Source organism: Chrysemys picta, chromosome 17, assembly GCF_011386835.1.
Source record: "Chrysemys picta bellii isolate R12L10 chromosome 17, ASM1138683v2, whole genome shotgun sequence".
Classification (NCBI taxonomy): Eukaryota; Metazoa; Chordata; order Testudines; family Emydidae; genus Chrysemys; species Chrysemys picta.
Genome location: NC_088807.1, coordinates 22,876,186 through 22,900,382, shown reverse-complemented (window position 1 = coordinate 22,900,382; position 24,197 = coordinate 22,876,186). Strand labels below are relative to the sequence as shown.

General features: G+C 66.4%; 1 protein-coding gene across 3 annotated transcripts; it reads left to right on the top strand.

Moving 5' to 3' along the window:
- The first annotated feature begins 477 nt into the window (after positions 1-477).
- On the top strand, positions 478-22,933 carry PPP1R12C (protein phosphatase 1 regulatory subunit 12C). 3 transcript variants are annotated; one of them, XM_065571685.1, is made up of 23 exons: positions 478-788; positions 4,434-4,564; positions 5,508-5,626; positions 5,710-5,869; positions 6,735-6,879; positions 7,137-7,211; positions 7,563-7,651; positions 7,955-8,094; positions 8,262-8,347; positions 12,120-12,296; positions 12,543-12,665; positions 13,273-13,358; positions 13,606-13,698; positions 14,083-14,173; positions 14,609-14,740; positions 15,461-15,551; positions 16,271-16,398; positions 16,708-16,760; positions 17,177-17,282; positions 17,782-17,886; positions 19,462-19,512; positions 19,699-19,749; positions 20,583-22,933. In XM_065571685.1, exons 1-23 carry the CDS (start codon positions 516-518, stop codon positions 20,667-20,669), a joined length of 2,592 nt encoding a protein of 863 aa, XP_065427757.1. In that variant the 5' UTR covers positions 478-515; the 3' UTR covers positions 20,670-22,933. The 3 variants fall into 3 exon arrangements, with proteins under 3 accessions (XP_065427757.1, XP_065427756.1, XP_065427758.1); XM_065571684.1 differs by having other exon boundaries at positions 479-788; positions 16,708-16,784; XM_065571686.1 differs by lacking the exon at positions 12,543-12,665 and having other exon boundaries at positions 481-788; positions 16,708-16,784.
- The last annotated feature ends 1,264 nt before the right edge of the window (positions 22,934-24,197 follow it).

Here is a 24,197-nt window from a genome sequence, read left to right as displayed (position 1 = left end):
GAGGGGGCGGGGCCAGGGTCGGACGGAAGCCGGCGGCGGGAGGGGGCGGGGTACGGAAGGCGGGAGGGGGCGGGGCCAGGGCCGGACGGAAGCCGGCGGCAGGAGGGGGCGGGGTATGGAAGCCGGCGACGGGAGGGGGCGGGGTACGGAAGCCGGCGAGGGGGCGGGGCCAGGGCCGGACGGAAGCCGGCGACGGGAGGGGGCGGGCTACGGAAGCCGGCGAGGGGGCGGGGCTAGGGCCGGACGGAAGCCGGCGGCAGAGGGGGCGGGGTATGGAAGCCGGCGAGGGGGCGGGGCCAGGGCCGGACGGAAGCCGGCGACGGGAGGGGGCGGGCTACGGAAGCCGGCGAGGGGGCGGGGCCAGGGCGGACGGAAGCCGGCGGCGGGAGGGGGCGGGGTATGGAAGCCGACGAGGGGGCGGGGCCAGGGCCGGATGGAAGGCGGGGCCAGGGCCGGACGGAAGCCGGCGACGGGAGGGGGCGGGGGACGGAAGCCGGCGGGGCCGCGCCGGGAAGATGGCGGCGGACGGGGGCGCGGCGGCGGCGGCCCGCGAGCGGCGGCGCGAGCAGCTCCGGCAGTGGGAGGCGGCGCCGGCCCCGCCCTGCCCCCCGCGGCCGCCGCGCGCCCGGGCCGTGCGCTTCGAGCGCGCCGCCGAGTTCCTGGCCGCCTGCGCGGGGGGGGAGCTGGGCGAGGCCGGGGCCATGCTGCGGGGGGGGCCCGGCGGGGAGCGGCCCGTGCCCGGCCTGGTCAACGGCACCAACGCGGACGGGATCAGCGCCCTGCACCAGGTGGGGGCGGGGCTGGGAGCGGGGGCAGGTCAGTGGGGCGGGGGGGTCGGTCAGTCGGGGAGGGGAGCGGGGGGGCAGGTCAGTGGGGCGGGGGGGTCGGTCAGTCGGGGAGGGGAGCGGGGGGCAGGTCAGTGGGGCTGCGGGGGCAGGTCAGTCGGGGAGGGGAGGGGGGGCAGGTCAGTCGGGGAGGGGAGCGGGGGAGCAGGTCAGTGGGGCTGGGGGGGTCAGTCGGGGAGGGGAGGGGGGCAGGTCAGTGGGGCTGGGGGGGTCGGTCAGTCAGAGGGAATGGGGGGGCAGGTCAGTGAGGCTGGGGGGGTCAGTCGGGGAGGGGAGGGGGGCAGGTCAGTGGGGCTGGGGGGGTCAGTCGGGGAGGGGGGCAGGTCAGTGGGGCTGGGGGGGTCGGTCAGTTGGGGAGTGGAGCGGGGAGGCAGGTCAGTGGGGCTGGGGGGGTCGGTCAGTCGGGGAGGGGAGCGAGGAGGCAGGTCAGTGGGGCTGGAGGGGTCGGTCAGTCGGGGGGAATGGGGGGCTGGTCAGTGGGGCGGGGGGGGTCGGTCAGTCGGGGAGGTGGAGGCAGGTCAGTGGGGCGGGGGGGGTCGGTCAGTCGGGGAGGTGGAGGCAGGTCAGTGGGGCTGGGGGGTCGGTCAGTCGGAGGGAATGGGGGGGCAGGTCAGTGGGGCTGTGAGGAGTTAGGGAAGGGGACGTGGGGGGAGGGAATGGGCCCAGAAGGGGGGGAGCTGCAGGGGTAGGGTCAGTGCCAAGGGAAGCTGGGGGAGGGGCAGGCCCTGGCAGGTGCAGGGGGTAGTTAGGGGGCGGGGGCAGATCCACAGGGGAGGGGGGAGGAGAAGGGCTGTGGGGGGAGGCTGGGGGCAGTGGCAGGGCTGTGTAGGGAGCTGGGAGCCGTGGGGGCAGGGTGATGCGATGTGGGGAGCTGGGGGTCGCTCCAGCTGTCAGCCTGGGCAGCACCTGCTCCTTGGGGCTCAGGAGCGGCTGGGGGGCTGGGGAGGGGACTGACCATGCAGTGGCTGGGGGCAGAAAAAGGAGCAGGACGCCTGGGTTCTATTCCAGGTGGGGGGAGGGGGCCCAGTGTGGAAAACAGCCTCAGCCCCCAGTAGCACTTTGTGGTACAGGGACTCTATGGGATTAGACTTGGCTGCCTTCCCAGAGCCGGGAGAGAACCCAGGAGTCCTGGCACCCAGCCCCCTTGCGCTAAATGCAGGGGAAGCGTCCCAGTTCAGGTGACCCGCCAATCTCCAATCCACCGTCCTCTCTGGGGGAGGGGGGGACTGGAGTGAGGAGCCCTGCCGGGTGCTCCTCACTCCGGACCCACAGCCCCCTGGTACCCCAGCCCTTGACACCCCCAGCCCTGCCGGTGCCCCTCACTCCCGACCCACAGCCCCCTGCCAGCCCAGCCCTGGCTCTCCCCCCATCCCAAGCCACAGGCTCTTCAGTGCAATAGCTATCCCGACAGAAAACTCCCAGCCCAGTGGGGTCTGTGCAGTGCCCAGCGTGTGGGGACCCCACGACTCCTGGCCGAGGGGGGGGGCATCTGTGCCAAACCTAGTACAACGGGAGGCCCCGATTCTGGCCTGCAGAAAGATGGGCAGCAACAGAGCCCCCATCTCGCTTGTGCCCGGCCATGCAATGAGTTGGGGAGGCCTCAGCCTGGTGCCCTGTTGTGGCCCTTAGCCTGCGCCCGGGCAACAGACCCTGGTATGGGCCAGCAGCTCTGGGGTTTGCTGGCCGCCCCGTCAGAGTACCACGTGCCACCACCAGCCGCGACGAGCTCCAATTGAACAGCGCCCCCCCCCCAACCCTGCCGGTGCCCCCCAGCCCTGGGCTCCCACCCCCTAGCCCTGCCCCCCACCTGCAGCCCCCGCTAGCCCAGCGCCCCTCACTCCCGACCTGCAGCCCCCTTGGCTGCCCGGCACAGCTGTGACCCTGGGGGGCTGTGGCAGAGCGACCCATTGGCAGGGCCTGTAGAACTGTTCGGGGGTGGGGCTGTCTCCATTCACCTGTGTCCTAGCTCTGCCCCCATCAGCCCCCCAGGATCCAGCCCGGCCCCATGCCAGGGCCCGTCCGGGAGGTTATTTTTAGGCTCCACTCGGTTCCAGTCCTTTTCTGGGTTTCTCATCAGGGAAGCTCCCAGCTCCCCCTCCGCCTGTCCCCCCGCCCCGACTTTCCATGACTTCATTCTCCTGACGGCCTTGGCTCCCTTCCCTGGACCCCGGCCTCCCTCCGCCCCAGCTCCTCCCAGCAGGGCTGGCGGCCGACAGCTCGGGGCGCGGGGCCTGTCCCCCTCAGCTCAACCCCCGCTGCAGATCGCCCTGTGCGGCGCTTTGCCCAGTCCCCACCCCAAACCCTGCAATGGGGCGTAGCCAGGGAGAGCTGGGGACCGCGTCAGTGAGCGGGGGCAGGGAGGCGGAAGGGGGAGCACAGGAGGGGGCTGTTAGGTGAGAGAGGCAGAGGTGTGAATTCAGGGCAGCTGCCCAGCCTCCCCCCCCCCATCAGGGTACACCCCCCCAGTGAGCGTGAATTCTGGGGCGCGTGCCCATGTGAGATTGAATTTTGGGGTCTCCCAGTGCCTGTTCCTGGGGCAGTCAGGTCCATATGCCCCGGCAACCTGTTACCATCTTCCCATGGGAGTGGGGTGCCCACCACCTACAGACAAGAATCTGGGGTGCCCCATATCCTTCCACACCAGGGCATTCTGGGTGGGCCCATGGAGCTGAGGGGTCCACACACAGCTCCCCAGCGAGGGGGTTTGGGGGAATCCCCCTGTGCTGGGGGGGTGAAAGCCGCCGGTGCCCGGCCAAAGCGCCACCTGGGATTTCAGCCCCATAGAACCAAGGGTTCTTGCTGCTTGTGTCCGTTCTCGGTCCCTGTGCTGGGCGTCTTCCCCCTGCCTGCTGCCTGGCTTCACTCGCGTACCCCCGAATCCCCCCACTCCTTGGATGGCTGCGTGCCAGGATGGTGGGTGGTCCCCGGGCACTGCACAGAGCCCACCGGGGATGAGGTTGGGAGTTCTCAGTCTTCATTGCGCTGGGTCGGGAGTGAGGGGCACCGGCAGAGCTGGGGGGGGGGGGGGGAGCCCAGGGCTGGGCTAGCAGGGGCTGCGGGTTGGGAGTGAGGGGCACTGGCAGGGGAGGGGGGGAACTCCTGTTCAGGACCTGAGGCCCTCCCCACCCCCTGCAGCACTGCTGGTGCCCCTCACTGCTGACCCGCAGCCTCGGTCATGTACCCGGCTCTCAGGGCTGGCAAGAGCAGTGCCTCTGCCAGGCGAACCCGCCCCCCTCTGGCTATTTCTGGCCGCGCTTTGGGAGCCGGTGCTGATGCCGGATCCCACGTCCCCGTCCCCCCCCATGTCCCAGGGGCTGCAGGGGCCGGTAAACCTGTCCTGCCTGAGCCCAGCCCCAGGGCGGCTTCGGCCCAGGGCCAGACAGATGGATGCGTGAGGGAATGTCTTGGCAAGGGCTGGGTGCCAGGACTCCTGGATTCTATCTACGGCTGGGTAGAGCAGGGGGGCTGGGAGCCAGGACTCCTGGGTTCTGTCCCCAGCTCGGGGAGGGGAGTGGTGCCTAGTGGGTAGAGCAGGGGGGGCTGGATCCGCTCAGTCTCTGACCCCCCCCCCCGCCATGCTCCCCCCAGGCCTGCATTGACGAGAACCTGGAGGTGGTGCAGTTCCTGGTGGAGAATGGAGCCGACGTGAACCAGGCGGACAATGAGGGCTGGACGCCCCTGCATGTTGCTGCCTCCTGCAGCTACAAGGAGATCGCCCAGTGAGTGGGGCAGGGAGTTGGGAGGGTGGTCAGGCCCATGGGACCATCTCCCCTGGTTTCCCTCCCAACCCCCCAGGCCAGACCCACAGGCCCCAGTCACAACCCCCTGAATTCACACTGGGCTGGACGTGCCCGGAGGTCGGATCTGTGCAGGGGGCGGGAGAACCAGGCTTTGTGGGTGGGTGCATTTGTCTGATCGTGGGGGTGCGGGAGGGACCCCGCCTGTCTGGGCAAGTGCAGGGTGAGCTCCATGTGGGTGCCCTCTGGCGGGGGGTGGGGCAGGCTCTGGCAGGGCAGGAGACTCTGGGCATAAGGAGAAACCGCCTCCTGTGGGCAGCCGGGTCTTTCCTCTCCCACCTGCCTGCGCTGCTAGTCCCATAGGTCAGTCGCTGGGATCCCGGCCACACACTGACCCCTAATCCCCCCTACGCCCCGTAATCCCTGTCACATGGCGCTAATCCCTGGTCACGTGCTGCATAATCCCCCCCCCATGGGCCGAAGAGACCCGGGCTCCCTCCTCCTGCTCCAAACTCCCCCCCCCCCCGATTTCCAGTCTCCCCCCTCCTGCTCTGATCCCCTCCCATTCCAAACTCCCCCCAGCTCCGATCCCCACCCTGCCCTGAACAACCTCCCCCCACAGCTGTGAGCACCATCTCATTGCTCCCCTGCGACCATCCCCCCGCTCACCCCATGCCCCCCCCACATCAATTTCCTGCTCCTCCCCACAAGTGGGACAGGCACCTTCTTGTGGGGCCCCCTCCAACTAGGGAAGCTCTTGGGGGCAGAAGCTGGGGTCCTGCAGCCCCCCCAAAGCGCCGGGTCTGCCTGCAGCCTTGTTACCGCAAAGGGATGGGGCCAGGGGAGGGATGGGGTTGCCCCCTGGCCATGGGGGGCTCCACGGGCCGGAGGGGCCCTCAGGACCGACGCTCTTGCCTGTCCCCAGGTACCTGCTGGCCCACGGCGCACAGGTGGCGGCGGTGAACAGCGACGGGGAGATTCCCCTGGATATCGCCGAGGACGATGGCATGGAGGCGCTGCTGCGGGAGGAGATCGCCAAGCGAGGTGCGGGGAGGGGCGGGGCCGCGGGAGGGGGGCGGGGCCCCAGGGCGCCCGGCCCCGCCCTCACGCCCGGCCTGTCCCCGCAGGGGTGGACGTGGCGGCCGCCAAGCGGGAGGAGGAGGAGCTGATGCTGCAGGACACGCGCCAGTGGCTGAACGCCGGGCACATCGACGACACGCGCCACCCCAAGACCGGAGCCAGCGCCCTGCACGTGGCCGCCGCCAAGGGCTACATCGAGGTCATGAGGTGAGTGGGGCTGGATGGGAGCCGGCGCCCCCTAGAGGGGAAAAGCCCTGTGCCCCGTTCCCTGCCCCCTCCCCTCCACCCGAGCCAGCCAGTCCCCACCCTGGGGCCAGATGGGAGCTGGTGTCCCCGTAGAGGGGAAAAGCCCTGTGCCCCATTCCCCGCCCCCCAAGCCAGCCAGTCCCCGCTGTGGGGCCGGATGGGAGCCGGTGCCCCTAGAGGGGACAGGCCCCGTGTCCCAGCCATTCCCCTCTGGTTCATTCCAGGCACTGCTGTGGGTCCCTGTTGCAAGTTTCCTTCTCGCCCTTGGGCGTCACTGACGACCGGGCTGGCGGAGTTTGTTGTGCTCCCTGCTCTCCTGGCAATTCCGGCCCCCAGTTCCTGCCAGTTCCCGCCCCCGCTGGGCCGGGCTGGGGGAGCCACCTGCCCCCCAGAGGCTCATGGGAGCTGCGTTGGCTGCTGAGTCCCTCCCGCCCAGCCCCCAAGGGTTTGTGCTGCCCCTCCCAGTCCGACCAGCTTGGCAGGTCCAAGGGGCTCCCAGTCCCGCCGGGGGAGCGGAGTCAGCGCATTCAGATTCCCCCCCCCCTCGTCCCCGCCCGTCTCCCAGGGTCAGTTAATAGCCGCCCAACCCGCCTGGGGAAGCAGCTGTGGGTTGGGAGCAGCCGTTCGTGTCCCAGCCCCCGCTCCGTGTGGCCCATGTTTACAGCTGGGGAAACCGAGGCACGGAGGGGCAGTGGCTTGCCCAAGATTAATGGGGTTAGAAAGGAGTAATCCTGGCTCCCAGCCCCCGCCCCCCCGCTCTAACCCACTAGACCCCACTCCCCTCCCCTCCCCAGGCATCCTGACTTCTCTCCCCTCTTCTGCACAGACTGCTCCTGCAGGCCGGTTATGACCCCAACGTGCAGGACAAGGACGGTTGGACCCCCCTGCACGCGGCGGCCCACTGGGGGGTGGAAGAAGCCTGCCGCCTGCTGGTGGAGCATCTGTGTGACATGGACACCCTCAACAACGTGGTGAGGGGGCGGGATCCCGGGAGGGGGCGGGGCAGCAGGGAAAGGAGGGGGTGGAGATAGAGAGGAGAAGTGGCAGGGATCTACTGGATCATAAGAAGTTGGGGGGCAGCGAAGGGACCGGGGGAGGAGGCCTGGAAGTGAGCAGCGGCTGCTGGGGAGGGGGCTAGGGGCGGGGTCAAGGGAGTTTGGGGTCGTGGGGGGGGGGACAGATGGAGGCCTGGAGCTGCTCTCAACCACTCCCCCTTGCTCCCCGCCAGGGCCAGCGGCCGTGCGACCTGGCAGACGAGGACACACTCAGCCTGCTGGCGGAGCTGCAGAAGAAGCAGGAGGATGTGAGTTAGGGGGCCCCCCAGCCCTGTTCCCTCTTCCCCCCGCCCCCCCCACTCCTGCGCCCCTGCCCCCCAGATCGGGGCAGCACCCGCACTACTTGCACCCCTGTCCTGCACGGCCGGAAAGGGTTAACCCCAGGCGGGGATACTGCTCCGAGGGTGGAGCGTTGGCCGAGACCCCCACTCAGCCGGGTAAGGGGGCAGCCATAATGGGGGGCTGTCCAGCAACCCCCGGACCTGAGCCCACTGGATCTCCCAGCATCCTCCCTACCTGCTGGGGATTTTGGGGCGGGGGGGGAATCACAGGGGTCCCAGGAATACAGCGACGGACCCTCCCCCCCCTTCCCTCCCCAGCTGCGCAGCAAGAAGGAAGCTCACCTGAAGCAGGCGGTGATCGATACCAGCGCGGAGCAGCAGCCTGTGTACAGCGCCAAGCACAGGCGGTGAGTGCGGGAAGCTGCAGGTTGGGAGTGAGGGGCACCGACAGGGCTGGGGGGAGCCCAGGGCCGGGCTAGCAGAGGGCTGCGTGTCGGGGGTGAGGGGCACCGCAGAGCTGGGAGGAGGTCAGGGCGGGAATCGGGGGGGCTGCGGGTCGGGAGTGGGGGCACCAGCACCGCAGGAGTCTGGGGGTTCACTTTGAGCTCCCCGCTGCCGCCCAGTAGGATGGGTGGGGTCCGGCCCCTTGCTCATTTGCCGGCGGGGTGCCTAACGGGCCCCACCCCTGCTGACACCCCCGTCTCCCCCAGGAGCTCCGTGTGCCGCATGAGCAGCCGGGAGAAGATCTCGGTGCAGGACCAGTCCAAGGAGCGCAAAACTCTGGGCCCCATCGTCCCGGACGAGGAGAACAGCTCCGCCTCCGAGGGGGAGGAGCCGGAGAAACCCACCGGTAGGTGGGGCTTGTGAGCTGGGGCAGGGCCTGGGGCTGAGCTGGGAGGGGGATGGTGGGGCCCCTTGGGGCAGATTGTGGTGAGAGGTGTCAGGCTGGGTGGGGCTGAATGGGGGGGGGTTATGCCAGGCCCCCGTGTCACCCCAGCTCCTCTGTCCTCTCCACAGAGTCCACCAAGCCCCCACCTCAGGAGAGCAGCGGCTTGAATGGGGTCGCCCTGCCCCCTGTCTCCCCTGCACCAACAGGGTCCAAGGTGAGTCTCCTCCAGCAAACACCTGCCCCCCGGCTCCCCATTCCTGTCCGTCCCCTTCCCCCTCCCCGGGCTGGATTGTGAGGGGTGCTGACTCCCTCTGGTGGCTCACTTCCCTCGTGGGGGCGTGGCTAGAGGGCCCTTGGGGGCGTGGCTTCATGGACAGGTGCCCCCCTGGATTACAGCCAAGTCTTCAGCTTAGTAGTAATACCCCAGTCTAGTTGGTTTTGAGCTGGGGGTGGGGTGGGAGCCAGGACTCCTGGGTTCTCTCCCTGGCTCTGGGAGGGGAGTGGGGTCTAGTGGTTAGAGCAAGGGGGGCTGGGAGCCAGGACTCCTGGGTTCTCTCCCCAGTTTAATGTCCCACCATGTGGATAGACCCTGTCCCATGTGAACTGGGCCTTGATCCCAGCATGCCCCGGTGATACTGACGTTCTCCTGCCCTCCTCATACACTGATTTTCTCCGCCTGTCCGGCTCCTTCTGCTATTCGCTAATTACACCCGAGGGGGTGGAGCTGCCTGAAGGGGGCGGGGCCCAAACCCTACAATCCACCCTCCTTCCTCGCCTCTTACCACTCAGGGGGGCACTGAAACTGAGCAGCCAGGAACTGGGCTGGGATCTCTCCCCCCAGCCCCACCTCACTGTTCTGGCCCCGCCCCTCCAATTTGGCCACATCTAGATTCTCTTCTATCTCTGCCCTATATTTCTCCCCCCGCCCGCACCCCATATTTGTCCTTCTACTGCTCGGATCCTGCCTTCGCCCCCCCCGGCCACCTGCCTTCCCCTTTATCAGTCCCCGCTGGCCTGCCCCTCTCCCACCCTGCCCGCCCCGGACCCCCTGGGGCCAGCACTGTGGCGCCAAAGCCTACGCAAAACGGGCATTATCCTGGTCCCGCAGGGGGGCGAAAAAGCCACAGTGAGGGTCCCCCCTCCCCCCGCTCAGCACGAGAGCCTCTGCTCCCTTCCCCTTGGCCGAGGCCTTTCCCAGGGCCTGCGGCGCGGAGGGAGCCGAGCCGTCTCTGGAGAACGGGGTCTGGCTCTCCAGCGGTGTCACAAGTTGGCCAGGCTCAGCCGGCTGACTCTGCTTGCTGTTCATAGGAGCACGGGGCCCCAAGCTGGGGGAGACAGAGGGTGGGGATTGAGGGGCCTTGGCAGAGCTGCGGGAAGGTTCTAGACACCTCCCAGCAGCCTCCTCCATCCCTGGTGTCTTCTAGAGAAGCAGAGATTAATTGGCTGGAGTGGGGTCTAGTGGGTCAGAGTGGGGGGACTGGGAGCCAGGACTCCTGGGTTCTCTCCCTGGCTCTGGGGGGGAGTGGGGGTCTAGTGGTTAGAGTACGGGGGGACTGGCGGGGAGTCAGGACTCCTGGGTTCCATTCCCAGCTCTGGGGGAGGAGAGAAGATGAAACACTGGAGCTCTGTGGAGGGTAGACCTGCCTCTCGGATCCTTTTCTCCCTCTCCACAGCCCGCTCCAGTGCACCATACCCTCCACCATGTTGTTTTTAAGTCTGACCCACTCCCGTTTGATCTCAGCGATGCTCCAGAAGTTTGATGGGCCAGGGAAGCTCCCCCGCGTGGTACCTCTGGGGTACACCTTTGGTTTGCCTGGTTGTTAGGTGCCATGGGGCAGAGAGGCTCCCTGGCTCGGGCCTCATGCCCTGGCTTCTAATGACGTGTCTGTCTTCAAAATCCCGTCATTCCGATTATCTCTGGCTCTGCCCAGCCAGTCGCCACTTGGTTTTCAGCAAGTATCTTGGTATCCATTTGTGCCAGAGGTGCCCGCGGTGCACCACCTAAAAGCCAGAATTCCTAACTCTCCAGGGATACCTGGCTTGGTTCTGCTGTCCTTGTTTAGTGAGATATCGGGGTTCAAATACCCCTTCCCCCATCACAGAGACACCGGGCGATGCTCTGGAACTACTCCATACGAAGCCAGTCAGGACTCTGGGGGAGTCTCCTCTCTCGGAGCAGACTGTCCCCAGGGCAGGAAGCTTCCACAGCTTCGACCTTCCTGGATCTGACCTCGGAGCATTCAGCATCCCCGTCCCCCCGTGCGCCTCCCGCAGCGAGTCCGCACAGGTGGAGCTCCTGGGGAAGCCAGAGGGCCCTGCCCCCCAATTCTGCAGTCAGACGTGATTCTCAGCCAGCCGGGAAAACAGAAGGTTTATTAGATGACAGGAACATGGTCCAAAACAGAGCTTATAGGTACAGGAAACAGGACCCCTAAGTCAGATCCATCTTGGGGGCAGGGAGGCCAGGCCCCGGGTCTGGGCCTCCCTCTCTTTCCCCAGCCAGCTCCAAACTGAAACTCTCCAGCCCCTCCTCTTCCATAGTCTCTTTCCCGGGCCAGGAGGCCACCTGATCTTTGTTCTCCAACACCTTCAGTTGGCACCTTTGCAGAGGAGGGGCCCAGGCCATCAGGAGACAGGGTGTCGGCCATTCTCTCTGCAGACACCATCACACTGGCCCTCTAGGGCTTTGCAACAATGACACCCCCTTATCCCACCACCTAGATACTTAAGAAAGGCATAGGGGAAACCGAGGCACCCACACAGTATTCAGAGAAAACAACCCCGCATCTAGCCTGGAATCTCGTCCCCAACAGCGTGCAATCTCGCCACCCCTTCTGTTGGAGCCTCCCTTTGGGTTTAACGCTTGTTTGAGACCCTCGATCGGACCCAGACGGTCCCAGTTCCCACCACGCGGGGGGATATTGAGTTTGCTTTTCTGATTCCTGGAGCTCGGCGGTGATTCGGGCTCCAATCCTGTTCCCGTGGCCCTGCGTACGGGGAGGGTTCACAGCGGGGTCCCACCGGCCAATCGAACCCCACCTTACACGGCCAGCGGTGCTGAGATTCACTAGGTGGGCGGGGGCCCTTCCGGGGGGACACTTGCTAAGAGGACACACATCCCCTTGGCTGGGAAGCGAATAGCTCTGGAGACACAGTAATTGATTATTTTTTTCCCCACTAGGGGGCGCTGGCTTCAATCTGTCCCTGGGGCCTGGTTGGCCCAGGTGGGGACAGCATCTCCCCCCCTCCACCCCCAGAGCTGTGCACGGCGGGGGGGTGGCTTCCCCTTCTGCGGGGATCAGACGACTGCCCCCCTTCCCACTCCGGGTAGTTTCTAGCTCACTCCCCTTGCAGTCTGAAATTGACTAGAGATCCCTCTTCTAAGCCCTGTCCCTATATAATTGGGGGGGGGCAGATTGGGGAAGGATACCTGCCTCCCTCCCCCTATGTGATGGGGGGGTACAGAAGGGGGAAAGGTATCTACCCCCCCTCTCCTCCGAGCTCCTCCACTCTGCTTCTTACCCGTAGCCTAGCACGCAAGGCGATCGAAGGCCAGTGCGTTTTTGGGGGGTGGGGGGGGAGAGTCATGGGGGCAGGGTTAATGACCCCCCCCCCCCCAGCTTCGTGGGATGGAGCTGGTGAGTGTGAGGGGGAGTGTGGGGTGGTGCGTGTCGGTTTCAATGGGGATTTGGGAGGGGGTGGGTGGGATCAGGGCTCAAGGTGGGGGGGATCAGGAAGGAGGATTGGTGGGTGTGGGGAGAATGGAGGGGTTGCTGGGGGTAGGGAGGATTTGGGGTGCATGGGGGTCGTGTGGGATGGGGGGGCATGGGGCAGACCGCGCCCACCGGCGGAGCAGGTCCGCTGCCTTTCGATCCCCTTCCGTGACCCCCTCTGTAGGTTCAGCTCCCTCCACCCATCCTGACTCCACCCCCTTGTCCCCCCAACTCCCCTCCCCGTTTTTCTCGCCCCTCCCCCTCCCCATGCAGTTCTCCGGAGGCCGCCCCGCAGCACCAGAGGATTCGTCAGCGCCTGCCTGGAGGGCGGGGCTGCGGAAGACGGGCAGCTTCGGGGTGCTGCAGGACGCCCGGCTGGACGAGGGGCCCCCCAAGGAGGGCAGGATCAAGCGCTCAGCGTCCAGCCCCAGGCTGGACACAGAGGAGAAGGTGAGGGAGGTGGGGGGGGAAACCCTGTAACCATGGGGAGCACCTGACTCCGACAGTCTAGCCAAGGGGGCACTGAAAAACAGACCCCTCCCTCTCTCACCACTGCAAATGCCACAGCAGAGAGGATTCTGGGAGGGCAGGGGTTCTTTCCCACAATGCAAAGCATGCCTTGGAGACTTCTCGCGCCTGTCTGTCTGTCTATCTGTCTCTTCCACTAACTGTCTCCCGCTTTCCCTCCCCCCTCAGCCACAGGACATCTGGGAAATCCTACAGAAGTGGAACAGGACTCTGATTGGCCCGGGGTTAGCCAATAAGAGCGTAGCCTCAGAGCTAGCCAGTCGGGAGGAAGGGAGTTCATCAGGTGACCTGGTAGGAGGCTCCGCCCATAGGGGGAGTGGCCTTATTTCCCTCCCGCCCACCTGCTTATTCGCCCATGTCAGCTGTGACCTGGTGTATTCCGTATTCCGGGATGCCTTACGCTGTTAGGTGCTTAGTTCGAGCCGCCCCTTCTCCCCTGGGACGGTGGGGGGGCACCATAGGGCGTCTTGGGGGCTGAGATCCCCGTCCTGGAGCATCAGGCAGGGATCACTTAGGATCCCTCAATCCCGATGTCTGTCTGTTCTCCAGCCCTGCGTTTTCCCCTTAACTCTGCCCCCCGCCCTGGTGTGTTTCTTGCTCCTTAATTTTCCTGATTCATGACTTTGTGCTCTAACTGCTAGACCCCCACAGCTGGGATAGAACCCAGGAGTCCTGCCTCCCAGTGCCCCCCCCCCCCTCGCTGCTCTCAGCCACTAGACCCCATTCCTTTCCTTCCCCCTGCACTCCATTAGCTGCAGCAGGGACTGACACCCTGCCTCCCAGAGGGTATCGAGCTGTACTCTGGGCAGCGCCCCCTCCTGGCTGGAGGCCGGGGTAGCCCTGAGTGCCCTGCTGTAGCCGAGACGTTCACAGGCCCTTTTTCTGCTTCCCCTGCCAGAGCAAGGAGCCGCCGCGCCTGGCCCGGGTCCCGCCGACGCCCACCCGGCGTATCTTCACCCTGCCAGACGCAGAGCCAAGCCGAGCGTGAGTCGCCTGGGTGCTGTCCTGGCTCGGGAAGGGGAGTGGGGTCTAGTGGTTAGAGCAGGATGGGGGCCAGGGAGCCAGGACTCCTGGGTTCTCTCCCCAGCTCTGGGAGGGGAGTGGGGGCTCGTGGGTGGGGGCTGGGAGCCAGGACGCTCGGGGAGGGGAGTGGGATTTACCGGGGTGGCGATGTGTCCGGTAGCTCAGCGCAGCCTGTCTGACGCTCCCTCTTCTTGTGCCCACGCTATAGGATCTTGGAAGACGGCCTGCAGATGAAAATCGACCTGGGTTCTGCCCCCAACCAGCTCCCCACTTCCAGCACAGACCTCCGCGACCGCCGAAGGTAGGGGGCAGTCCGGGGCCGGAGGGCTGTGGGGATGATGGAGCTCTACCTTCAGGGGGTACTAGCACCGTGTCTGCAGGGGGAAACCTCTCCTGTAGCACCCCACTTACAGCCCCCCAGCCTTGGCTGTGGGTGCAGAGTGCGGCTATGCTGGGGGGGGAAGGGACCGTGATGGTGGTTGGGAGAGACCCGGCTCGATAACCGGTGTTACTGTGAGCTGTGAAATTGCTGCCCCGCCCCAGAGGGGCCGCATCTCGGCGCTGGGCGAGGGGTCCCTGTATACCCACCTCCCGCCCCCCACCCCAAAGGGGGCCTGTGTCCCAGCGCTGGGCAAGAGGTCTCTGTTCCTGCCAGTCTCACTAACACCCCCGCCACCCCGACCAGATCGTATCAGACCCCTGTGAGGGATGAGGAGTCGGAGTCACAGCGCAAAGCCCGGTCGCGTCTCATGAGGCAGTCCCGGCGATCCACCCAGGTACTTCTACCCAGTGGTTAGAGCAGGGGGGCTGGGAGCCAGGACTCCTGGGTTCTCTGCCCGGCTCTGGGAGGGGAGTGGAGTCGAGTGGTTAGAGCGGGGGGGGGCTGGGAGCCAGGACTTCTGGGTTCTTTGCCTGGCTCTGGGAGGGGAGGGGGGGACCTAGTTGTGTGGAGCTGCGCAGGGGCAGGGAGCCTGGACTCCTGGGTTCTTTTCCCAGCTCTGTCACTGACTTTGGGCCGGTCCCTTCCTCTGTGTTGGGGGTGCAGTGACGCTACCACACCTCCTGGGGGTGCTGTAGGTCGTTTCCCTTCCTGCGGGGGTGACTGCTGCCCTGGCCAGCGACCCTGCTCCCCTTAGGGTGCCAGCCCTCCTGCCATACCAGGATGCCAGCCCTGGTCATGCCCCTCCTTGACCCACATGCTCCCTTGCCAGGGCGTCACCCTCACGGACTTGAAGGAGGCCGAGAAGACCATTGGCCGATCCGGGGACGCCAGGGCCACCGAGCAGCGAATCGGGGAGGACGAGAAGCGGGGCCGAGAAGGGGAGCAGCCGCTGGACACCACGGTGAGGGCAGGGGCGGAGCCGGGGCCAATCAACCCTGGCTCTAGCTGCAGCTGGGTCGTTAACCTGCGGGACTCCCTGCCTCCAGACACTGCAGTCGGGTAGCGGAGCTCGGTTTGTGTGAAGGGCTTCAGTGAGTTCATGGGCCCGGGGGTCTCATTTAGGGGGGCAGGGAGAGGGTGGGATACTGGGGTAGATGGGCCCGTGGGTCTGATCTGGGCGAGGCGGGATACCGGGGTAGGTGGGCCCGTGGGGTCTGATCCGGGCGAGGCGGGATACCGGGGTAGGTGGGCCCGTGGGGTCTGATCCGGGCGAGGTGGGATACCGGGGTAGGTGGGCCCGTGGGGTCTGATCCGGGCCAGGCGGGATACCGGGGTAGGTGGGCCCGTGGGGTCTGATCCGGGCCAGGCGGGATACCGGGGTAGGTGGGGCCCGTGGGGTCTGATCCGGGCCAGGCGGGATACCGGGGTAGGTGGGCCCGTGGGGTCTGATCCGGGGTAGGTGGCGCCCGTGGGGTCTGATCCGGGCCAGGCGGGATACCGGGGTAGGTGGGCCCGTGGGGTCTGATCCTGGCCAGGCGGGATACTGGGGTAGGTGGGGCCCGTGGGGTCTGATCCGGGGGGGATCCCAGCTTTGGGAGGGTCAGAGTCTGTTACCCAGGAGGGGGGTTGGCCTTGCCCAGCAGACACCCCACGTCCATGGGTCATTATCCCCCCTCTGCAGGACTCGGCCCGGCGATGCCGCGCAGCCAACCCCGAGGGCTCCTCGGTGTATCCCGTGAATCCCGTCGTGGTGAACTCTCAGGCAAAGAAAGGTGAGTCTGACCCCCTGCCTGTTGCATGCTACTTGCTCCAGCCCCTGCCTGCAGTCCCAGGAGGTGGCCAGCAGAGGGCAGCGCAGCAACATGTTCTACCCTCTGTGGTGTGTAGTTAGCAGGGGCTAGTGGTTAGAGCAGGGGGGGCCAGGAGCCAGGACTCCTGGGTTCTCTCCCTGGCTCTGGGAGGGGAGCGGGGTCTAGTGGTTAGAGCGGGGGGCTGGGGGCCAGGACTCCTGGGTTCTCTCCCTGGCTCTGGGAGGGGAGCGGGGTCTAGTGGTTAGAGCGGGGGGCTGGGGCCAGGACACCTGGGTTCTTTCCCTGGCTCTGGGAGGGGAGCGGGCTCTAGTGGTTAGAGCAGGGGGAGCTGGGGGCCAGGACACCTGGGTTCTCTCCCTGGCTCTGGGAGGGGAGCGGGGTCTAGTGGTTAGAGCAGGGGCCAGGAGCCAGGACACCTGGGTTCTGTCCCTGGATTTGGGAGGGGAGTGGGGTCTAGTGGTTAGAGCAGAGGGGCTGGGAGCCAGGACACCTGGGTTCCATCCCAGACTCTGGCTGGACATCCCATGCAGCAGCTGAATTAACCCTTTGTGGCTTGTTCCGCTCCTGGGTCTCCTGCTGCTGGGTGAAACCAACAAACTGGCAAAGAGGCTGAGGCGGGTGCTGCGGGGGGGTGGGGGGGCACCAGTCCCCGCCCCTGACCCGCCCCGTCTCTGCCGCAGCACCGGAGCCCGAGGGGCTGGGGCTGGGCGCGGAGGCGGAGGCCGAGCTGCGGAACCGGCTGGCCGTGCGGGACCGCCGGAAAGGCCGGCGGGAACGACGCTCCACGGGCATGGTGCAGAACGCAGAGGTGAGCGGAGGGGGCCAGGCCCCGGGTGGGCAGGGCAGCTGGGCCACTTCGCCGGTGGGATGGGGGTGGGGGGAGGAGGAGATCCGCGCTCAGCCTCCCTAGGGGGTAATAACAGAGCCAGGAGGGGGGCTGGGACTCTAGCGGGGGGGGAATTGTGGGGGGACGAGGGGGCCCGGGATTACATGTAGGTGGTTATGGAGGGCTCATACCTGGGTGAGCAGGAAGATCCGGAGGGGCGGGGCGTGCTTCCCGGGGTGTCTGTTAACCCCCCCTCCCCCCATGGATTCCTGCCCCTCGGCCTCTCTCTAGGGCGACGAGACCGAGGAGCCGGAGCAGCTGAACGACACCGCCCCGGGATCCAGGTACCTGCCGGCCGGGAGCTCCAGGTACCAGCCGGCCCCAGCATTGCCACGGGGTCCTGAGAGACGCTAAACGGGAGTGAGGGGGTTCAGGCCCAGAAGGGAGACCTCCGGGCGGGCGCTCTCCCCTGGCAGGCAGGGCTGGCCCCAATGCCCCAGGGCGGCACAAGGGGACACTAAGCTGCAAGGGGTGCTCTCCCCTGACAGGCAGGGCCCCCCCGATGCCCCAGGGGGCGCTGGGCTGCAGGGAGGGGGACAGAGAGCTCAGTAGGGGGCGCTATAGCACAGCTGTGTTTCAAACTAGAGACCGCCGACAGCCCACCCCAGAGGTGGCTGCATCTCGGTGCCGGGTGAGGACCTGGAGGGTACGGGGGGGGAGCCCGCCCCTTGCAGTAACAGGGCGGTGTCTGTCTCACCAGCACGTCCGACCACTTGAACAGCCTCCTGCCCCACCGGACGGACGCCTACGGCTGCGCCAGGCTCAGCAGCGTGGGCAGCGCCGGGGACGAGCATGAATACAAAAAGGTGGGGCAGGAGCCGAACCCCCCAGCACCCTGAACCCCACCCCCTCGTGCTGGGGCATCTGCCCCTCCAAACCTCCCCTTCACCCAAGCACTGGGCTGGCTAGTGGTTCGGGCGGGGAGGGGAGCCAGGACTCCTGGGTTCTCTCCCCAGCTCTGGGGGGGCCGGGGGGGTCTAGTGGCTAGAGCGAGGGGAGGGCTGGGAGCCAGGACTCCTGGGTTCTCTCCCAACTCTGGGGGAGGCGGGGGAGGGGGTCTAGTGGCTAGAGCGAGGGGAGGGCTGGGAGCCAGGACTCCTGGGTTCTCTCCCCAGCTCTGGGGGAGGCGGGGGAGGGGGTCTAGTGGCTAGAGCGAGGGGAGGGCTGGGAGCCAGGACTCCTGGGTTCTCTCCCCAGCTCTGGGGGAGGCGGGGGGGTGTAGTGGCTAGAGCGAGGGGAGGGCTGGGAGCCAGGACTCCTGGGTTCTGTGCTCAGCTCTGTGCCCCCCCCCCCCGCCCCCCCCAGCTCTATGAAGATCTCCAGGTGGAGAACGAGAAGCTGAAGGAGCAGTTGCAGGAGACGCAGCTGAAGCTGACCCAGATCAAGCTGGAGCTGGAGCGGGTGACCCAGGTGAGGGGCGGGGCGCCAGGGCTGGGGTGGCACCAGGGGCAGGCGACGGTGGGGAGGGGCTCCCTTCCCTTCTCCCAGCCCCCCTGCCCCACGGCCTGCTGGGGAGAGAGGGGCCCACTGAAGGGGGAGACCACACAGCCACCACTGCAAAGGAGTCTGGGATAGCTAGCCAGGGCGAGGGTGATAGGAGAGTGGTAGCGTTGTGCCCCAGGGCATTATGGGGGACGAGGGCGTTCCAGGCAGCGTGGAGGTGTCTCTGCCCGCCCTGACAGACTGCCCCGGGGGGGCACCGGGTTACCCAGTCGAATGCCCACGGCTCTGCCGCGTTCCCTGTGGACCCCTGCCATAGCCGGGCTGGGAGGAGAGACCTGGACAGAAAACCCTGGTGAGCTCAGCAGGGGGCACTCTCCCTTGGCAGGCAGGGCTGGCCCCGGGGTGGTGCTAGGGGGCGCTGGGCTGCAGGGGGTCCAGCAGGGGGCGCTCTCCCCCGGCAGGCAGGGCTGGCCCCAGGGCGGTGCTAGGGGGCGCTGGGCTGCAGGGGGTCCAGCAGGGGGCGCTCTCCCTTGGCAGGCAGGGCTGGCCCCAGGGCGGCGCTAGGGGGCGCTCTCCCCTGGCAGGCAGGGCTGGCCCCGGGGCGGTGCTAGGGGGCGCTCTCCCCTGGCAGGCAGGGCTGGCCCCAGGGCGGCGCTAGGAGGCGCTCTCCCCTGGCAGGCAGGGCTGGCCCCGGGGCAGCCCTAGGGGGCGCTCTCCCCCGGCAGGCAGGGCTGGCCCTAGGGGGCGCTCTCCCCCGGCAGGCAGGGCTGGCCCCAGGGCGGTGTTAGGGGGCGCTGGGCTGCAGGAGGTCCAGCAGGGGGCGCTCTCCCCCGGCAGGCAGGGCTGGCCCCAGGGCGGCGCTAGGGGGCGCTGGGCTGCAGGAGGTCCAGGAGGGGGCGCTCTCCCCTGGCAGGCAGGGCTGGCCCCAGGGCGGCGCTAGGGGGCGCTGGGCTGCAGGAGGTCCAGGAGGGGGCGCTCTCCCCCGGCAGGCAGGGCTGGCCCCGGGGCGGCGCTAGGGGGCGCTCTCCCCCGGCAGGCAGGGCTGGCCCCGGGGCGGCGCTAGGGGGCGCTCTCCCCCGGCAGGCAGGGCTGGCCCCGGGGCGGCGCTAGGGGGCGCTCTCCCCCGGCAGGCAGGGCTGGCCCCAGGGCGGCGCTAGGGGGCGCTGGGCTGCCATGGGGAGATGGGGTGGGGAGCTCAGCACCGGTGTCCCATGTCTCACTGCCCCCACACAGCCCCCCCCTGCTGGCAGCCCCCTGCAGCTCCACCCGCTGCCCAGAGATGCTCAGTAAATATTGACCCAGGGCGCGGGGCTGGGCTGGGCTGGGCTGGTCCCTCTCCGCGGCTGCTTTTGCTCTGAGTCACCTGCCGGTTCTCTCCAGCGGCCAGTTACTGCCCCGGGGCGGGGAGGGGGAATTTAAGGTGGATCCTCTGTCTAGCGGCGCCCCGGGTCTGGCAGGGGTGGTGGGGGGGTCGAATCCGGCGGGCGGCGTTCCCCCTCTAGAGGGCGCCGTCTCTCACCCTGTGCTTGGTGTCGTTGGCAGAGGCAGGAGCGCTTGGCCGAGCGGCCGGCGCGGCTGGAGCTGGAGAGATTTGTAAGTATCTGCCCCACTGTGGGGGCACCGAGCCCCCAGGACACGGCCCCCCATCCCCACCCCCAAGCCAGCTGGGGTCTTCACTCTGCCCCCCTGAGGAGTCCACCCTCGGGGGGGCGAGCTGCCCCGCCCCCAGCTGGGGCTGTGTGGTCTCCACTCACCAATCCCCTCTCTCCGGCCCCCCAGGAGCGCCGGGCCTTGGAGCGGAAGGCGGCGGAGCTGGAGGAGGAGCTGAAGGTAATTGGATCAGCACCAGACTGGATGGGCCTCTGTGGATGGCGAGGGGCCGGGGCGCTGATCCGGGGGAAGGGAGCAGACGGGACACCGGGGCAGATGGGCCCGGGGGACTGATCCGGGGGAAGGGAGCAGACGGGACACATGGGATACCGGGGGACTGATCCGGGGGAAGGGGGCAGACGGGACACCGGGGCAGATGGGCCCGGGGGACTGATCCGGGGGAAGGGGGCAGACGGGACACCGGGGCAGATGGGCCCGGGGGGGGCTGATCCGGGGCAAGGGGGCAGACGGGACACCGGGGCAGATGGGCCCGGGGGGGGCTGATCCGGGGCAAGGGAGCAGACGGGACACCGGGGCAGACGGGATACCGGGGGACTGATCCAGGGGAAGGGAGCAGACGGGACACATGGGATACCGGGGGACTGATCCGGGGGAAGGGGGAAGACGGGACACCGGGGCAGATGGGCCCGGGGGGGGGTGATCCAGGGGAAGGGGGCAGACGGGACACCGAGGCAGATGGGATACCGGGGGACTGATCCGGGGGAAGGGAGCAGACGGGACACATGGGATACCGGGGGACTGATCCGGGGGAAGGGGGCAGACGGGACACCGGGGCAGATGGGATACCGGGGGACTGATCCGGGGGAAGGGGGCAGACGGGGCAGATGGGATACCGGGGGGGTGATCCGGGGGAAGGGGGCAGACGGGACACCGGGGCAGATGGGCCCGGGGGAAGGGAGCAGACGGGACACCGGGGCAGATGGGCCCGGGGGAAGGGAGCAGACGGGACACCGGGGGGCTGAGCAGACGCTAACTCCCGTCCACTCCCCCAGGCTCTCTCGGACCTGAAGGCCGACAACCAGCGCCTGAAGGACGAGAACGCGGCTTTGATCCGGGTCATCAGCAAACTCTCCAAGTGACGCCCCCCGCCCAGGGCAGGGAGTCGCCCCACTTCCCGGGCCAGCCCCTTCCAGCCGGCAGGGAGCCCCCCCCACACTCCAGACCAGCTCCCCCAGCCAAGGTGCCATGGGAGGGGGGAGTCTATGGACCAGAATAAGCCCCTCGCCCCCACACAGCAGGACCACACCCCCTTACGCCACCCTCTCAAACCAGGGACCTCCTGATAAACCTCCCCCACAAATCTTTCTTCTGGGGGAGGGGTGTCTGAGCCCCCCTGATAATCAGACCAACCCCCCCATCGCTCTGAGTGGCACCCCCCCCCAACACCTGCTGCTGGAGCAAAATCCAGCCCCTGCCCCCGGACAAATATTATTTGTGGCTCTTGACAATTCCTGCTACTTGTTAAGTGACGCTCGTTGTCAGTAGCTGGGGGGGGAGGAGGGGCAGATTCCCGCCTGCCCCCCTCCCCCAGTCCCAGCCTGGGGGGGGGGGGGGGGCGTGTAACCCCTCTTCCCCCCCCCCGCCTCCGTTATCCCAGTAATCTCCAGTTAGAAGCCAAAATGCTTCTCCCCCTCCCTCCACCCCCGTTTGATCGTGGGGGTGTTAGCAGAGATGGGGATATTGCAAGGCCCCCCCCCTTTTTACAGCCCCTTCAATTCTCCCCCACACTCCAGCTAAACAAATCCCTGCAGCTTTGTTTCTGCCCCACGGCGCCCCCTACGGATGCCAAGGATCTCTCACCTGCCTGCCCCACAGGAGCACCGTGCCACGCCCCCCCCCACCCCGTGCCAAAGTGGGGCTGTTAGGGGAGGGGCGTACAGCTGCTGTAAGTGGCGGGGCTGGCAGATGGGAGGGGGGGTGGCATCAGGAAGGGGGGGCTATGCCAGTATTGGGGGGGGCCCTGGGGAGAAACGGGGGGGTTGCAGGGAGGGCTACTCTAGGGTCAGCCCCCAGAGGGGCCCAGTTAGGGGGATGTGGGGGAGGGGACCCCTGAATAAATAGCCCCATTGGGGAATCTCCGGTGTGCACTGATTGGGTCCAAAGGGGGTGGGGCCTGTCTGCTGTACTGCCCCACATTCCTGCCTTGGCTCCACCCCCTTGGAATCTTGGTGTTAAAAGGGGGCGGGACTTTATAGTCACTTCCCTGCCCCCATTGCAGTATCTGGGCCAAACCATGTGGAGGCGGGGAAGAGGTGGGGCCACCCAATTCTTCCTCTTAAGGGCTTCTTCCGTTGTAGATTTGGGGGAGCAGGCACCAAATAACCACATGACCAAAGTGGGGGGGTGCCCCCAGCTCCCCAATGTCCCCCCCGACACGTACAGAACGAATGGGGATTCCTGGCTTTGCCAAACTCCCCTCTATCGCAAACCCAGCCGGGGGGCACCCGGAGGATTGTGGGGTTCAGGTAAGACAAAGGGCATTGCAGATCTTGCTGCCCTCCCCAAGTGTGTGTGTGTGGGGGGGGTGTGGATCTAAGAACCAAGTCACTGCTTCAGCCCCCCGAAAATGTGCCATGGGGGGGTTCAGATCCCAGTTTTCTGCACCCTTCCTTAAGGGGCCCCAAGCACTCCTCGTCCACCCCTTGAAAAGGGGGTGTGGGGGGGGGGCGCTTTGGACAGACGCAAGTGCAAAAAAAGCAGGGTTCAGGCTCCCTTTAAAAACTGCTATGCAAACTGAATTGTGTCAGTTTGGCCCCAGAACGTGGCTTCCTGGAAAGTGTCCCCCACAGTTTGAGGGGGACCCCAAGTTTCTGTGCCATGCCATGCCTCCTGCTGAAATGTCCCCCTGAATTTTCTAGTGGAACCTCAACTTTTCTTGCCCTTACCCTCTCTCAGTTCAAAATCCCCCCAAATTCCCAGGGGGAACCCCAAAATTCTCAGTGCCATGCAGCTGATTTCTCCCTCCCTCAGTGCCCCCCAAATTAATCCAGGGCATGAAACTGATTCCCCCTCAGTTCAGAATCCTCCCGAAACTCACAGGAGACCCCAAAATTCTGTGCCATGCAACTGATTTCCCCCCTCAGCAAAAAACACTCCCCCAAATTGAGGGCAGCCCAAAATTTTCCAGGCCACCAGCCATCTTCCCCCGCCCCCTCAGCAAAATAAAAATCCCCATGAAGTTTGCAGAGGGGTGTCCCCCCCCCCCCCCCATTTATAAGCCAGGCGGCTGCTCCCCCCCACGCCACCCCCGTGAACATATCTGTATATAAAGGAAAGTATTTTCTATACAGCGTCCCCCGCCTCCCCGAAAGATACGACGTGTGCAATACAGCAAAGGAAATTCTATATATTGTATTTGTTTATTTTAGCAGCTTGGCTGCGGATCTTTAAAGCACAGGGCTAGAAAAAAAACAATCTTACAAAAATGAAAACTTAACTAAAAAAAAAAAAAAGATTTTAAAGCCCGTCCCGCTCCCTCCTGGTGGTTTTTTTTTTTTTTTTTTTTTAAAGGGCTCGGCGAGCCGGGGAGGGGGCTGGAGGGACGGGCGCGGGTGGATGTGTGGATAATGTAGGGGGGGGTGCAGGGGGGCCGCGCCCGCTGTGGCTTCCTTTAAAGACTGCGGGAGTGGGGTGATTCCAGCAGCCGGGGCTACCCGGGCGCAGCCGGCTTCCCCGCAGCCCGGCCTGGTTATTTAGGACGAAAGCGCGCCAGAGAAACCCGACCCCGAAAGGGTCTCTGGGCCCAGGCCGGGGCTTCCGTGTGGGGGCCGGTACAAGCCGACCGGGGCTCTGTTCTCCAATGAGTCTCTCCCCCCGGGCTGCTGTTTTACCCCGGTTTGGGCGTCTGCCGCCGGCCCCTTTAAAATGAGTCCGTTCTGCAGCGCCCGCCACTTCAAAGAGGGGGAGACACACTGGGGAGGGGCGTGGGGTTGCTCCGAGCGCTCCCCCACCAACCCACAGGGGCATATATAACCCTTACTGGTATGCTGGGGCATAGGGGAGCGCCCGCAGGCTCTGGAGTGGCTGGCACCTCTGGGGGAAGTGACCAAGACGTATCCACATGCCCATCTTAACCTACCAGTCCCCACTCCCCCAAACCAGGGAGAGAACCCAGGAATCCTGGCTCCCAGCCGCCTCTGCTCTAACCACTAGCCCCCACTCTCCACGCAGGTCTGGGGAGAGAACCCAGGAGTGTGGGGGGGAAGAATGGGGGGGACACAATAGTTATTTAATGGGAGGGGGGGTGAGAGGCCAAACGCTCTATAATGATTCAAACACAGATCACCACCATCCCCAGCTGCCGTTTTCCGGCTCCGCCTCTCGGGAAATTTCCCCGGCCGCTGGCACTATTTTTTCACTGGCGCAAGTGCCGGTTGCTGGCGTCTCCCCGGAAAATCCGACCCCCTCCGAGCCGCGCGCTGCGGAACGGTTGCAAGACGCGGGCCCGGAGCTGGAGGAGGCTGCGGGGCGGATGTGGGAACGGCCAGCGGGGATCTCGGAGGTTGGCAGAAGAACGACGATTGTTCCGTGTCCAGCTGGGGGTGGAGAAGAAGGAGCTTGCGGCCAGGGCGATACTCAGACCAACTTTCTGGCCCGGATTACCTGGC